The 15,003-nt window shown below is 32.2% G+C and overlaps 1 protein-coding gene across 2 annotated transcripts in view; it reads right to left on the reverse strand.

The window, feature by feature from the left end:
- LOC107071963 (irregular chiasm C-roughest protein) overlaps positions 1-15,003 on the reverse strand; it is a 162,321-nt gene that overhangs the window by 36,689 nt on the left and 110,629 nt on the right. For both annotated transcript variants that reach the window (XM_015331469.2, XM_015331468.2), the window contains exon 3: positions 804-1,036. In XM_015331469.2, the coding sequence (XP_015186955.1) occupies positions 804-1,036 (233 nt within the window). The remainder of the gene's footprint in view (positions 1-803; positions 1,037-15,003) is intronic.

Consider the following 15,003-nt stretch of genomic DNA (forward strand, 5'->3'; position numbering starts at 1 on the left):
AAGGTTCTTTTTTAGGTAAGAAGACAGCTTGTAGCTACGGATTCGCGCGAAATTGTCACTACTATCACAATGACCGTCATCGTCGTCATCATCATCATCATCACAATTGACATATTTCAACGCAACCCTGCGTCATTGTCAGCAACAATTGTAACGCGACATCGATTTCCTCAGGCAACGACGTGAGACATATAATCGATCATGCGTAACTTTGCGAATTGACGCCTTGCCCGTCAATTTCCTCTGCACTCAACACCTTCCAGTCATTTTATTGCTCTTTTATTTCTTTAGCCTTAAACTAGTCCTACTTGTCTATCATTAACACGTTTCGTACCAAGCCTTTTTTGCCTGATTTGTCGTTCAGGCTATTTGATCTTGCTTTAACAAAATCAACCATTACATGTAACTATTAATTATTGTAAATATAAAAATTAAACAAATTTATGTGCTTTGTTCTATATTACATTTTGTACAATGTCTCAATATACTTTAATAGAAATATATTTTTATATAATTAAATTTGTTATAAACATATATTTTTACAACATTAAATAAATATGTCTAAGTAAATTGCCGGTGTTACACGCGGCCTGAAGATCAAATTTAACATGTATCACCGGTGGTACACGTGGCACGGAACGTATTAACTAAAATTTACTATTACCGTCATCATCATCAACGTATTACTTCTTTTTCTTTTATAACAATATTTTGCCTCAAGTTTTTATTATATATTTCTTTTTGTCTTTTTTTTTATTTTTACCTAATAATCGGGCTTACGTTTTATTATCGCTGGATCTTACCTCAGCCGGTGGTTTTCCAGCAACACTGACGCATTCTATAACGAGTTCTCGATCCTCGGTCGTTACGAGAAAGTCTCCCTGAAGGATCTTAGGTGGCTCGGGCGGCACCAGAACGCTCAAACGAGCGAATCTCGATCGTAATGCTGGCTGACCGTCGTTCGTTGGCGAAGCTTGGCACTGATAAACTCCGTCATCCTCAAGCTCTACCGGATATATGTGTAATGAAAAATCACCTGAAATAAAAAAAACAAAATACCTAAGAGTTAGTATAATCTATAGATTTGGATCTTCGGTTGATGATAAAACGAAACGAACGAATAAAAATACAAATTGCGAACGATAATGCAGGGCCCTTTTCGATTCGATCGCGAGAAATTGATAAGTGCTACGATGAAAACTTCCGCTGTAGATTGAAAGAAAAAAAAACAATAGGAAGGGAAATAGAGAAAGAGAGAGAAAAGAGAGAGAGAGAGAGAGAGAGAGAGAGAGATGAAGAAGGAATGGATTATTTTTATTTGAAAATCTCGACCGCGTGTACGTATATGTAAGCTGCCAACTGCAAAAAGAATTTCTGCTATGTATATAACATACTGTGATCGACGAATTAAAGTGTCCGCTTGTACTAACGCAGAAGGTTTTGAACAGGTTAACAGCCTGCGGCCTTTGCCAACAGCCCTGGTTGATAAAAGCACTCTTTCTCTCTCTCTCTCTCTCTTTTTCTCTCTCGCACTGTTCCTCGTTTCCTCTCGTTCACTCGTCGAATCGCGAGAACGCATTCGAGCGACGTCTCGATGGCAAAGGATCACGCTGGAATAAATTCGTCTCGATGCTCGGTTTACTGTTTTTTCAAGCTACGTTCGAACGTTCAAACTCGTCACCCCGAAGGGAGAGAAATGGCTGAAACTACGCTCTAGAAGAGAAACCTAAAGTAAACAGGGCTGAATCGATGAAAACCGTACAGAAAAAAAATAAAAAAATAAAAAAATAAAAAAAGATGGAAAGAAAAGAGAATGATGAAAATATGTGCCGGAATTGTTATGGGTTTTTCCTATCTTTCGCTTTTTATCTATTTGTGTGTCTCCCTCTCTATCTTTCTCTTATGCATAGCTTTCCGCTCCACCTTCCACGAAGACGAATAATTCTTGCAATAAATTGAACCCGTTTATATATATATTTTTACAGACGTTTTGTAGACGTTATCGAAAAAAACAACTTGATCGTGATTTCTAATGATTAAAAATAAAATGTTTAGAATTATTGAAAAAAAATTTTCAAAAATTTTGAAAATAAAACTCAAATAATACTTATATTAATGACAAAAAATGAAATTTGTATGAATTTCATAAATTAAATTGAAATTTTTCGATTATCTAATCAAAAACTCCTAAAATCAGTACACATGAAAGTTTGATGATAAATATCTTTTGAACGCTTAATTTAATCGTCAAAATATAAGACACCATTTTTATAGAGCAGTTAATTTCCTACAAAAATTTTTATTGCGCATTTTTTAATAGTCATTTATTGTCGAGTTATAAAATTTATAACAAAAATGAGATTTGTCTAAAAATAATCAAACTTAAATCTTCAATATCATTCAAATGGTGAGGTTTACGGAAAAAATATAAGATACCTTTTTTGTAGAGCATTAAATTTCCTACAAAATTTTTCCAGAACATTTTTCTGTACAATCAATAAATAATGAGGTATGAATTTTATTCTATTGGACTAAGAAAAAAATAAAAAACTGCGACGCGGAGGATCTTCCTATTAAAATTAAGCGCTCATATTTGGTGAGAATTTTTTTAAGGTGTCTAGCAACCCGTTTTTCCGTGTCACTTGTAAAAAAAAAAATAATTGATTTTTTTGACCCACCCTAATATATATATATATATATATAACGATGCCATACTACGTGGTGCATCGAAACGATCCTTTTGGTTCACGTTCGATAAAACGTATGCGTTGTGTGCTCGTAATGCCATTCGATCCATTATTGTACGGGCTTTCTCTATAACGAGAGAATTTAATCGTCGATCGTACGTTACGCGATCCCGGAAATCCAAACGGATCGTTAAATAATCCGTACCTCGCCTAAGCTTCGAAAACGATTTGTAAGAGAACAACTCCTCGAATCGTTTACCAGCATTATGTTCTTGTAGAAATTTGTTCTTTTATTGTTACGACAAAACAAAACGGTAGAATTATTACCAATTCTCCTATAATCATTATTACAATAATTGCTTTTATTTATTTCATAAAAAGTAAAAATAAAAAAAATTTATATTTAAATGTGTTAGCCGATTATTTTTCTTTTTTTATCAATTGACCCCTTTTTATAACTGCATATAAATAAATTTCTACTAGAAGAGAAAAAAAAACAATTAAAAAAAAAAAAAAAAAAAAACGATCAAAATAGACACTCACAGACACTCTAGCAAAAACTATAGAGGTTTGAACGATCGAGTAACTCGTAACAACCGGTATTACGCGGGACAGCTATTAGCCCTTCTCTAGTCAAGTACAACGAACGAACTTTCGAAACACTCTAGCACTCGAGTTTGCGTTTCCGTAGCGAGCTGCGATAATTAACTTTCGCGCGAAACCTTGCCACCCTCTCTTTTCACTTTACCTCTCCTACCTCTCTCTCTCTCTCTCTCTGCTGTGTGTGAAATCTTTTTAACGAATATATAACATACCTCTATATCTATGTTAGCAAAAGCAATTCGAGGAAACTGTTAGTCTGAAAGAGAATTGCGCTCGTATACGATTATAAGCGAATGATAACGATACTTAAACGTTTTAATCGTCGACACTTAGGTTTAGAAAAGTTTGCAAGTAGAAGGACGATGTCGTTATCGATAAAGAAAACAAAGTGGATGAATAAATAAAAAGAAAGAAAAAGAAAAAGAAAGAGAAATATAAAGAAAGAAAAGTAAAGGTGTAGATGATAAAAAAAAAACAGAGATAGTCTTTATACGTAAACAAGGTATTACGAAAATTTACGTCCTGAACATCGAGTCGCATGATCACGAACGTTTGTAATTAATTTTAATTAGTTGAACTACCTAACGAGTAGTCTACTGTAAACGGTCGTGATTAATTACAATTCGTTCGAAGAAGGATCGGTCCTAAACTCCAGAGACCTATCTATACGTTTCTCTATACGAACGTTTACGTGTCTATGGAATTTCTCTTTGAAATTACGACTAATATTATTCGGCATGTTTTTGCTTTAATTATCGACACAACGAAATTGATGACGAATGCATCTATACCCCTTTTCGAAATTATTCGGTAACAGAATTAACGTACTCCCTCTTATTTACAACGTAATACGTCTTCTCTAGAAGCTTTGTATACGGTCTTACTTCGTTCCTGCATACGCATCATAAATATATATATGTATATATAATAAACTCATACACATATATACGCAACACGCGCGCTCATACACATTTATGCAAGTATCAAATAGATACTGGAAATATCGCTTAGATGGGTTTGAGTTGCACATGTATACATATATATATCTCAGAGCGCACAGGTGAATTTGGTGCATATAACTTATGCGGGTACTCAGCTTTTCACGTTGCAAAAGGCCAGACATTTTATGCTTGAAAGAACGTAAAACTGGAAAAGTTTGAAAATGTTCCCTCTGTACGTATACGAAGTATGTAGAGAGAGAGAGAGAGAGAGAGAGAGAGAGAGAGAGAGAGAGAGAAAGGGAAAGGGAAAAAGAGAGAGTAGACAACCCTGTGTATAGCAAGTTTTCTCCTATTCTTTTTCCTTAGCTTGCTTGGATTCGTCGTTACATTCTGTCTCTCTATCTTCCATTCTTCCTCTCTACTATTTTTTTCCTTTCTTTGTCTCCTTTTATTTTCAATTTTCATAGTCATGCGTATATGTTTGAGGTTTCATCGACGTTCTAGAAAATGTTTATTATTCTCTACGTTAATACTATTATTATTAAAATTATTATTATTATTATTATTATTATTATTATTATTATTATTATTAAATAGCATTAGGAATTGGAAAACTCATTGTCACAAATACCAAATAATACCATGTTCCCGTCCCTGTGCAAGACCATCGTGTCCCATTTCGTTAATAAGATCTATTTCTATGTTAATATATTCAATAAAAAGAATACAATGATTCTTATATTAAAAATTCGAATATTATTTGTATTGTGATTATCATTGTCAATATTTTTAAAAAATGTCTATAATTCTTTAAATTAATTCAACTCATTGTGTCAATGTGAAAACTGTAATGATTTTGAACGATAGGACACGATCGTAGATTTTAAGCGTATATTCGAAATGTGAATCTTAGGTTAATCACTTAGAGAATATCGAAGCGCTAATTTTCGCACCTCTTCACTCTTCACACATTCGTTACTGAGCCCACTAACAAAGGCGCTCTTTCTATTTTTCCGCTGGTCTCCCATGAGAACAAATTTTAAGCGACGAAGAAACAACGAATTAAGCGAAGTAATCTTTATAGGTAAAGGTAAGCCAAGAAAATCGGCAAAATGTCCAACATTTGGTTGGCCACCATTCATTATTCTATTTGGTATATCATATAGGGTTCTTATGCTGCAAGACTTTTCCTTGGCGAGCCAATAACGTTTTACATTTTTTATTGGCTAAATCACGTGTTTTATTTGTTATTTTAATTTACGCTCTCATCTTTCTTATTAGTAGCTTATCATAATTACCAGAGGATTCCATATTGAAGGAATCTGAGTACATATAAATTTTGATATATAAAATAAGCAAATTTTTGTACTAGTTATACACGCGTGTGATTATTTTATATTAATCGAACAGATAGGAAAATAGGTTGTTAAGAAAATTGACGATACACGAGTTACGAATGATCACGTTAAGATTAGTCAAGTTCGTTGAGCCGCGAATAAATGTGTTATGGATAGTCGGCCGGTATGCCGACACGGATTTGCACGATTAAAACGAATATTCCAAGCACGAGAGCATAGCGAGCGTGTCAACCTGCGCTATTATCGACATTATTATTTCGGCTAATTGGATCGCAATTTCCGTTATATCCGACGACGCGCTTTCTGAATTATGAGTTAGTAGCATGCTCATGCTGGTTCACCTAGGGACTCGTTTCGCCAAAGCTTTATGAAGGTGGTGTCTGGGAATCGTGCGAAAAACCGCAACCAACGTAAAGAGGCGGAAAACGTATTCTAACGGATTTTCCGCTCGCGTCCGAATACAATCGCGTTAAATGGAATTTTAAATGACATCGACGATTAAACGACTAGATAGATAGATAGATAGATAGATAGATAGATAAAGAGATAGATAGATAGATAGAGAGAGAGAGAGAGAGAGAGAGAGAGAGAGATGAAGAGAAAGAGAAATAGAGAATGAAACGACTCTATGCAAACATTCAAACGAATAGGAACGTCCGATGTTTTTTAGACCATGTGATATTTTCCTTTTTGGAGAAAATAAATTAGCCTTCTTATTTTTTTTTTTTTTTATTCTATCTGATATCTTTATATATATACTAAAAATGCTTTTCCTTGTTTATTAATATTACTTTGCTATCTTTGCTATTTATAAATTGGCAAGAAATATACGAACTCTTTTCATGAGTCATTTCTATAACTTCGTTATTTAATTTAGCATGACATAAATTAATGGTTAACGTAACCAATTAAATCAAATTTTTCAAACATAACGACCTGTGTACAATTGGAAACGGTCGTAGACTTTTAACACATATCGTATTAGAGGTGCGCTCCTTAGTAGTGTAGGGAGTTTTGAAGCACTAATGTTCACGTCCCCCACTAATCGTACCCTCACTACGTGCACTTTGATGGGCCCATTAACAAGGACACTTCGGCTGGACGCTTAAGACAGCACGTATTAGACGAACAAGAACCAACGAAGAACCGATTAAAAACCGACGAAGTAAGCGAAGTATAACTATTTTTTATATTACCACAAATCCAGCGAGAAGTAAAACAAAAGTAAACGAAGTATAAGCACCCTTATACTTTTACACACGAGCAAGAGGTAAGATATGCGCCATTAATTATTATATCCGAATTAACAATCAAAATTATTAGTGGTAAGGTTTTTCCCTGACGAGCAAATAAAGTACAAAATTATACTTTCTATTGGCTTAATCACGTATTGAAGTGAAAACTTCTTAAGAACAGGGAGTGATTTGACAAAATGAAACAAGGTCGATCAGGAAACGAGCTAGGCAACGGCCACGATATTTGGTAAGAAGAGAAATAGAGACAAACATATAGAATTGAGCCTGCAAGAGAATGAGACATTATATAGCTATACAGTATTTTTCCTATTCTCGGTTTCCTCTTTATGCTATGCTTCGTAGTTATCGCTCCTGGTTTTATATGTGTGTGTGTTGGTGCGACTGCATACTACGAAGCGTGGACACATATTATTTCGATACTCGAAATGTTTGTAGGTAGGAGTGATAGAAGGGTAGAAGAATAAATAGAGATAAGCACGTAGGTATGCGACAAATGTATAAGGTCCAAACCAACCGACGGTCGAAATAAAGAAAGAAGGTGCGTGGTCTGTTTTTATTTTACCAAACGTTTCATTTCTTTTCTATTTAAAAATGTTTTTATTTTATTGAAAAATTTATATTAAATTCTTTACTTCGCAAATATTATCATTAATAATTATGAAATGTATAGAATATAATAATTGTATTGCCTGCAATATTTTACAAAAAAAAAAGAAAATGACTACAAAATACATCAGAGAAAAAGAATTAGACAACACTGTAGAATATTTTTCTTATAAATATCCAAAGACATGTTTTTTAATTATAATGTTTGCATATTTAGGAAATTTATACTAATTTTTCAATAAAATAGAAAAGCTTTTAAATAGAAGAAACTGGATACGTGACAAAAACAAATATTATTTACTATTATATTTCTAATAAAAATACAATAATATAACTTATTTTAAAAATATAGAAAAAAATATTTAAAAAAAATTTTTTTTTGATTCTTAATATTATAAAATAAGACAACGAAAATGAAAAATAGATTTTTTCTCACACCTGGATGGAAAGTTCGTATTTTGCTCCCTGTTTTCAGGGAGCAAAGTGCCACATTCCCGCCCGCTTGAATCTGTGCCAGGGAGAAAAGTGCCTCATTCCCTCCCGCTTGAATGTAGTAACGAATTAGTGAGCATGCTTCTATTTTTTAGCGCATGCGTACTAGTTCCTTAACCTTAAAAATGTTTTAATAAATTACTGCTCATGCTTATATATATTATATATTATGATATATAATTAATGATTGTAATAACATGTGTTGTCTCATATATTTTGTATTTTATTTATTTTTACAAGTTTTAAAGATATTTGTTTAGTTAAATATTACAAACATAAATAGGTTACTACGAATACATTTAGTTATTTTCTTGATTATGAGAGTTGTATTTGTTATTATTTATTAGAATCTGTTTAAACTTACAATTCTTGAAAGTGACAAAAGGTGTATTGACGGTCAAAGAATCAATCACTTCGTTCTCGATTTGAATTTCATTTAAATGCTTTTTTTTTGGCTCACACAGACTTACACACACAACCTCTTCGATTTTCAACACTCCACACAATAATAATAATTTATAAACTCCCTATTTAATTAATTAAATTTTATTTTAAAAAATATTTTTTAAACTTAAACAATAATGTATATTTTTAATAGAATCTAATTTTATATTTAAATTTTTTTTTAAGTTTTTTTATAAGTTTTTTTATATTTTATTTTATTTTTATATTTAAATTTTTTAAAGATGGGGGCTCCGCCCCCTCAACCCCGACGGGGGCTGTGCCCCCGGACCCCCTTGATTTTTTTTTCGGGGCTTCGCCCCGAGCGCCCCACCAGGGGTTTCACCCCTGGACCCCTTGATTATTGTTAAATTTGCATAATCTTCGCAAAATGTATTAATTGACAACAAATAAAATAGTATATTACATACCTAGGACAGTATAGTAAGAAAGCGGCAACTTCGTTTTACGCAGCGAGAACAGAGGAAAGCGGGAAGCGGCAACTTCGTTTCTTACAGATGCAGCGGGAGAAAAGTAGGCGCTTTTCGCCCGGGTAGAAAATTAGTATATTATTATTTAATTACAAGCGAACTTTTGATCCAGGTGTGAGTAATATACTATTAAAATCGTTGTAATTCAAAACCCGATGAAACGAAAAAAATACGACCACAATTGTTCCCTTCTTTAACAGCATCTACAGGTATTAGTTGCAACACAAAAATAAATACTTGTGTGTGCTAACCCATGATAAAGATATCTCAAATTCAAAGGAAGGGTGAAAAGTGTGAAAGAAAAAATTCATCTACCTAAGTTTCAAAAAAAAAAAAAATTATATTTACTTGGGTTAGAGAGGACAGCGTATCTTTCTGTCGACAAATATTCTACAATTTTCGTTTCTATGTATGGCTATCGCATTCAGCATTCAATTTTGATGGATAGAATTTTGAAAACATTAGTTTTTGTCAGCTACCTATACCCAAAGGTCGGTTTCTTTTTCATGAGAACAGAATTATAAAAAATAGGGAAGGTCTGTTAAAATTTGATCTATATTTATAATCTTTATTATCGATGCGATAATGTTCATGCCTATAGTTTTTTTTTACGTGTCATATCTTTTCTATTTAAAAATGATTCTATTTTATTAAAAAATTAGTATTAAATTCTTTATTTTGCAAATATTATAATAAATAATTATGAAATACATAGAATATATAATAATTGTATTGTCTGAAATATTAAAAAAAAAGAAGGATTACTAGATACATCAGAGAAAAAGAATTAGAGAACACTATAGAATACATTAGGAGCAGTTGACAAATTCCATTCAAAAGCAAGTAAATTACTGTCACATCTTAAGTCGCATATAAGAAAATTATATTATTAATTGTGATATTTGCGTATTTAAGAAACTTATACTAATGTTTCAATGAAATAAAAACATTTTTAAGATGTTGAACGTCCAGTGTGAATCGGTAGAGCTTACCACGAAGCTGAAATTTGAGACTTGTAGTGTACACAGTTCGATAAGCTGAGAGAGCGATACGATTCAATGCATTTTTTAGATTTTTCGTTGTTTAGGTCTTTATTTAGACGAGAGTATTTAGAAAGATAAGTTTGTGGTCCAAAGAATAAAGACGAGATATGTTATAAATAATAAGGGTCTCGATGTGTGGCAGGCTATAGAGTTGAAAACATATTTCTAGATAATATCTTTATTAGATCTTTCATTGAATTTTACCAGAACCTTCGTTCAGTCCAGCAGTATTTTCCATATGTTTTTCGTAACGTTTTTATTTTGTCTATCCTAAAATGTTTCTTATATAGCTCAAGAATGTAGATGAAAACAGGAAATAGAAAACCATACTAACAAAAAAAATTTTATACCTGAGTTTCAAAAAAAGGATTATTTATTTTTACCTAATTTCTGACGAATTATATTTCCTTTGATAAACATCCTACCATTTTGGTGACTATTTATTACTGTCGCATTCAGCATTCCGTTTTTATTGCTTAAATTGTGAAAAGTGCACTTTTTATCAGCTATTACACCCAGAGACCATACTGGTGACCTTTATTATATATAGTAATAATATTATAATAAATAAATCCTACAATTATCTTACTCTTAAAACTGTCCATTCGTTTCATTCTCTCGAAACTTAAATTTTTGAAGGTTTCACTTCTAACACGTGTGATCTGTTTTATTTTTTATTTTAATTTAACCTTTTATCTTTCTCATCATCTGCATATCACATTTACCACAGAGGACTCTATATTGGAGAAATCTGCCTACAATACAACCTGACTGAAAATCGCTCTCAGAATCATATCCTTCTGATTCGTAGACGGTGCTAATTGGAAATGCGGCTCTTGCTTGAAATTGCAATGACCCTCGATCGTTTTGCCCTACAACCGGATAAACGATGGCTTTACAGTACACAAGCAAGAGCGGGTCGCATGAACGACCTTTATTGCGACCCTAAATCAAGTAAATGTCCATGATACAGTGAGTAGCGTTGCTATGAACGAGCCGATCATAACTACGCGTCAACCGTGACGAGATATTTTGCATGTTTTCTTTTGCGTACTATAATTTCTTTTTTTATTTTCTTTTTAGTTTTATGTAAATATGTTACAAATTTTTATCACCTTTTTTCACATATATGAAAACATACAATGTACATATGAAATAACATGAAAAGGTCGTATTATGTATTATATAATATCGAATGCAATAACATCCTACTCCAAATAACGCATTTAGACTAACTACTGCACTAAGGTACACGCCGGTTATTCGATCGTGTACCCGAATTAGCTAGTCTCTATTTGCCAAGTAAACCTACCAGTCAAGTTCCTCGTTAACAGTAACTTTAATCCATAATTATAGAGTATTAAGATACCGATCCAACTCATCTACTGTGGGATCAAATTTGAATTATATTTCGCGGTTGATATCTGTTGCATAAAATACGTATATTTTTAAATTAGACATTGACGTTAAATTAACGGTGTACTACTTTCTCTCGTTGAAAATAATTAGCTTGTTATATTATACATATATTATATGAAAAAAAGAAAAAATTTAGTATTTTTGTATAAATAAATGTACATTTAATATCAATACACACACATATGTATATCTATGTACGATCTCGAAATTCAACGGAGTACAATCAGTGTGCCTCCCTTAAAAGGTTTTTGTTGATATAAGTCGATTAATTTTTTTTCTTATTCTCTTTCGTTCATTCTCAATCCTTTTCTCTCTCTTTCTAATGCATATATATATATATCAACGCCTACAATCATGGAGTTATTTTTTAACACGATATTGGAACAAAACGCTTTTTGATAATTGGAACAAAAGGCGTACATTTCTCGAGAGAAATAGAAAGAAAATAGCGTCATTCGATAGATCGATCGATTGACTTAGTAGTATCGAGAATATTATTTTTGACAATTTAAAAACAAACAACCTACCCAACCAGTTGGAAGGTTGTATTTCCTCGATCCTTACTTATGTTTAAACTCAATCGATTTATGAGGAGTAAAGTTACGACCAGAGGCTCATATTACCACGTGAATATTCGTGTAATCAGTTATCCGAACAGTGATAGTTTACGTGCACGCTAGCTTCATCTTTATCGCGATACTAAATCAGCGAACCGTCGATAACGCGGAGATGATCCTTTAGAGTAAGGTGGTCTTTCATATTAACGTTACTGTTCCTCTGAAATGTGTGAGAGAAAGAGAAAGAGAAAGAGAGAGAAAGAGAAAGAGAGAGAGAGAAAGAGAGGGAGAGAAAGAGAGAGGGAGAGACAGACAGACAGATAGAGAGAATGCATAAGGGATAGGTATGTAATAGCAGCCATAACTCCATGCCGAAATTAGTAACGGTTAGGCCTACAAACGGCTCGTAGGCAAGCGAATAGTCGCCCGGACGAGCCAACCATGACATTAATCGCGTCTGTAAATTTCACGAAAGCACAGTCGGCATAGTTGTGTAAGTACTTTTAGCCGCGATCAGTGTCGTCCATTCACAAAGAGCTTTGAGGTAGGACTTACAAATATATATATATATATATATATATATATAATGATCATTTGAATTAGACTAATATATTTTTATATTTATATTCCCTTCTAAATATTTTCTTTTTAAAATAATCCCCTTTTTTCTTTATTTAGCATAATATAAGCATCTAATTTAAATAAATTTGCATATAACCATGACTTGTATGCCGGTAAATAGATCGATTGAACTTATCCGTTGTCGGTGATACGATCTAGATAATGTGCGATCAACACGAAACGAGATTATTTTTTTTCTTTCTTCCATTTTCTATAAAAATATTACCTACTACTACCACTACCACTACCACTACGATTATTACTGCTTTCTTTATCTAGTTTTCCTATTTTTAAATTCATTTTCTACAAAATTTTATTGAAAATTTAAATAAAAAGAAAATAAAGAAAAAAAGAGGAAAAGAAGTACGAAAAAAAAGAAAGAAAGAAAGAAAAGCGGTCAAACGAACGAAATTCGATTTCGAGGAGATGAATAAAAGATGATACGACAACGACGAGGTGGTAGTAGTGATGCTGTAGCTCGCGTCGTCGAGCTGATTCGCTGATTCGTATTCATAAAATTGTATTCATAAAATATGTAAAATACCGTTTTTGTTTCCTTTTAATCGAATCAAATTGGCACATATGTATGTAACAAATATATATATATATATATATATATATATATATATATATATAAATAGACAATATTATATAATTATAAAAATAGAAAATAAATATGTTACTGTCGATCTTCTACTTTCCTCATCGAGGAAAGTCCACTCGAATATTCTCTATAACTCGAATACCGACTAACTTCAACCTATAAACTTGTATAACAATTTATAAATAAAAAATTAATTAAATAAACAATTTAAATTGTATATATATATATATATATATATATATATAGACCAATTTTAATGAAATTTTTTGTGTGTCTTCAGGTGGATTCGAGAATGGTTTAGATTTACAATTCGGTCCAATTTAAATTGTTTATTTAATTAATTTTTTATTTATAAATTTTTATACAAGTTTATAGGTTGAAGTTAGTCAATATTCGAGTTATAGAGAATATTCGAGTCGATAATCGAAGTTATTCGATTCCAGTTTGTCCCGATAGTTAGTGCTGCGATCAAATTCCGGAAAATATTTTGTAACTTCGTGTTATTATTATATTACAAGAAATCGTGTGCTAATTGAAATATTACATTAGGATCTAATTAGTGTTTGAAGAGTTTTTAAGTGTGCATAAAAAACTATACATTTTGCAAATTTAGTGCGGAATTGAAGTGAATATTTTAAATAATTTTCTATCAAATGTACACGTGCGTTGATTAACAACCACCCTAATCTACAAATTTATTTTATAACAAATTTTTTTCAATTGTTTTTATTTAAAATTATTCTTTTTTGGAAATATTAAATTAAAAAAAGCAAAAAAAGAAATTACACATTTTTTATCTAAAATTTGGTACAATAAATCTTTTCAGTCCTGTTTCTTAATTAAAATTTCATCTTCAATAAGTTACTCATATTCGTTGTGTACTATTATACAGTATTTTTTTTTTACAGAAAAATGCCACGTCTTCGTGGAAGAGCAAGAAATATTGGTTAACGTACTCAAAACGCACAATTGGTCCATGATCGTCGATTGAATAGAACAATTGAAGAACACTCGACGGATAATGTAAATTTAAGAGATCAAGTTGCATGTACACGTGCAAATGAAAATTCATAGCAACGCAATCAACATCTTTGTGCTAATACATTAAGACAACGAGAGGCACGTCAACTAGCGACCAACGCACACAGAGAACGTAACCAACGGCGAAATAAATAAACCTAACATAACCTAACCTAATATATTCTATATATCTATATATGTATATATAAATGTAGATTTCGTTTGTGTCTAATCGGTAATCTCCAAAAGTACTTTACCGATTGTCTTGAAATGTTGACACAACGTTGAATTCGCATACAGCTACGTTTTTATTACATTAATTTAATTATAAAATAATTATTTAATTTTTTAAAAATAATTTTTTATATGGCTACAGATTTCAATGAGTTCTCGGTACATTTGAGCCTATGTAAATATGTTCACGCGGAACATTTGAACATATGTGAAGGTGATAGAAAAACTAAAGAGTGCGTGTGAGTGTGTGTAGGAATATTTCTAAAAGTATCAATAGACGTCGGAAAAATACTCTTTTTTGGTGCGTGCGGCGATATGAGTGTGAGTGTGTGCGTAAGAGTGTTTTGACCGAAAAGAAAGCAAGCGTGTTTTATTTGTAAGATGACACTCCTTAATGTTGTCATTTTGTGTATGTATGAATGCACCGAAGTCTCTGGAACACTTCTGATGCGGAAGTATAGGAAAGATCCAGTCTTTAATTTATCGGAAATGATCTAAGGGCTTCGAGAAAGAATGCAGGAAGTAGCTAAAAAGGTGGAGTTATTAAGTATGTATATTATGACAACGAAGGGAACCAGTGATTGCCTTCTTGATTCAGTACAGTTTAACGTCGAGTCTATTACGAGTGTA

The sequence above is a fragment of the Polistes dominula genome, unplaced genomic scaffold (genome assembly GCF_049000335.1).
Source record: "Polistes dominula isolate Pdom_NZ unplaced genomic scaffold, Pdom_raw_medaka contig_20, whole genome shotgun sequence".
Classification (NCBI taxonomy): Eukaryota; Metazoa; Arthropoda; class Insecta; order Hymenoptera; family Vespidae; genus Polistes; species Polistes dominula.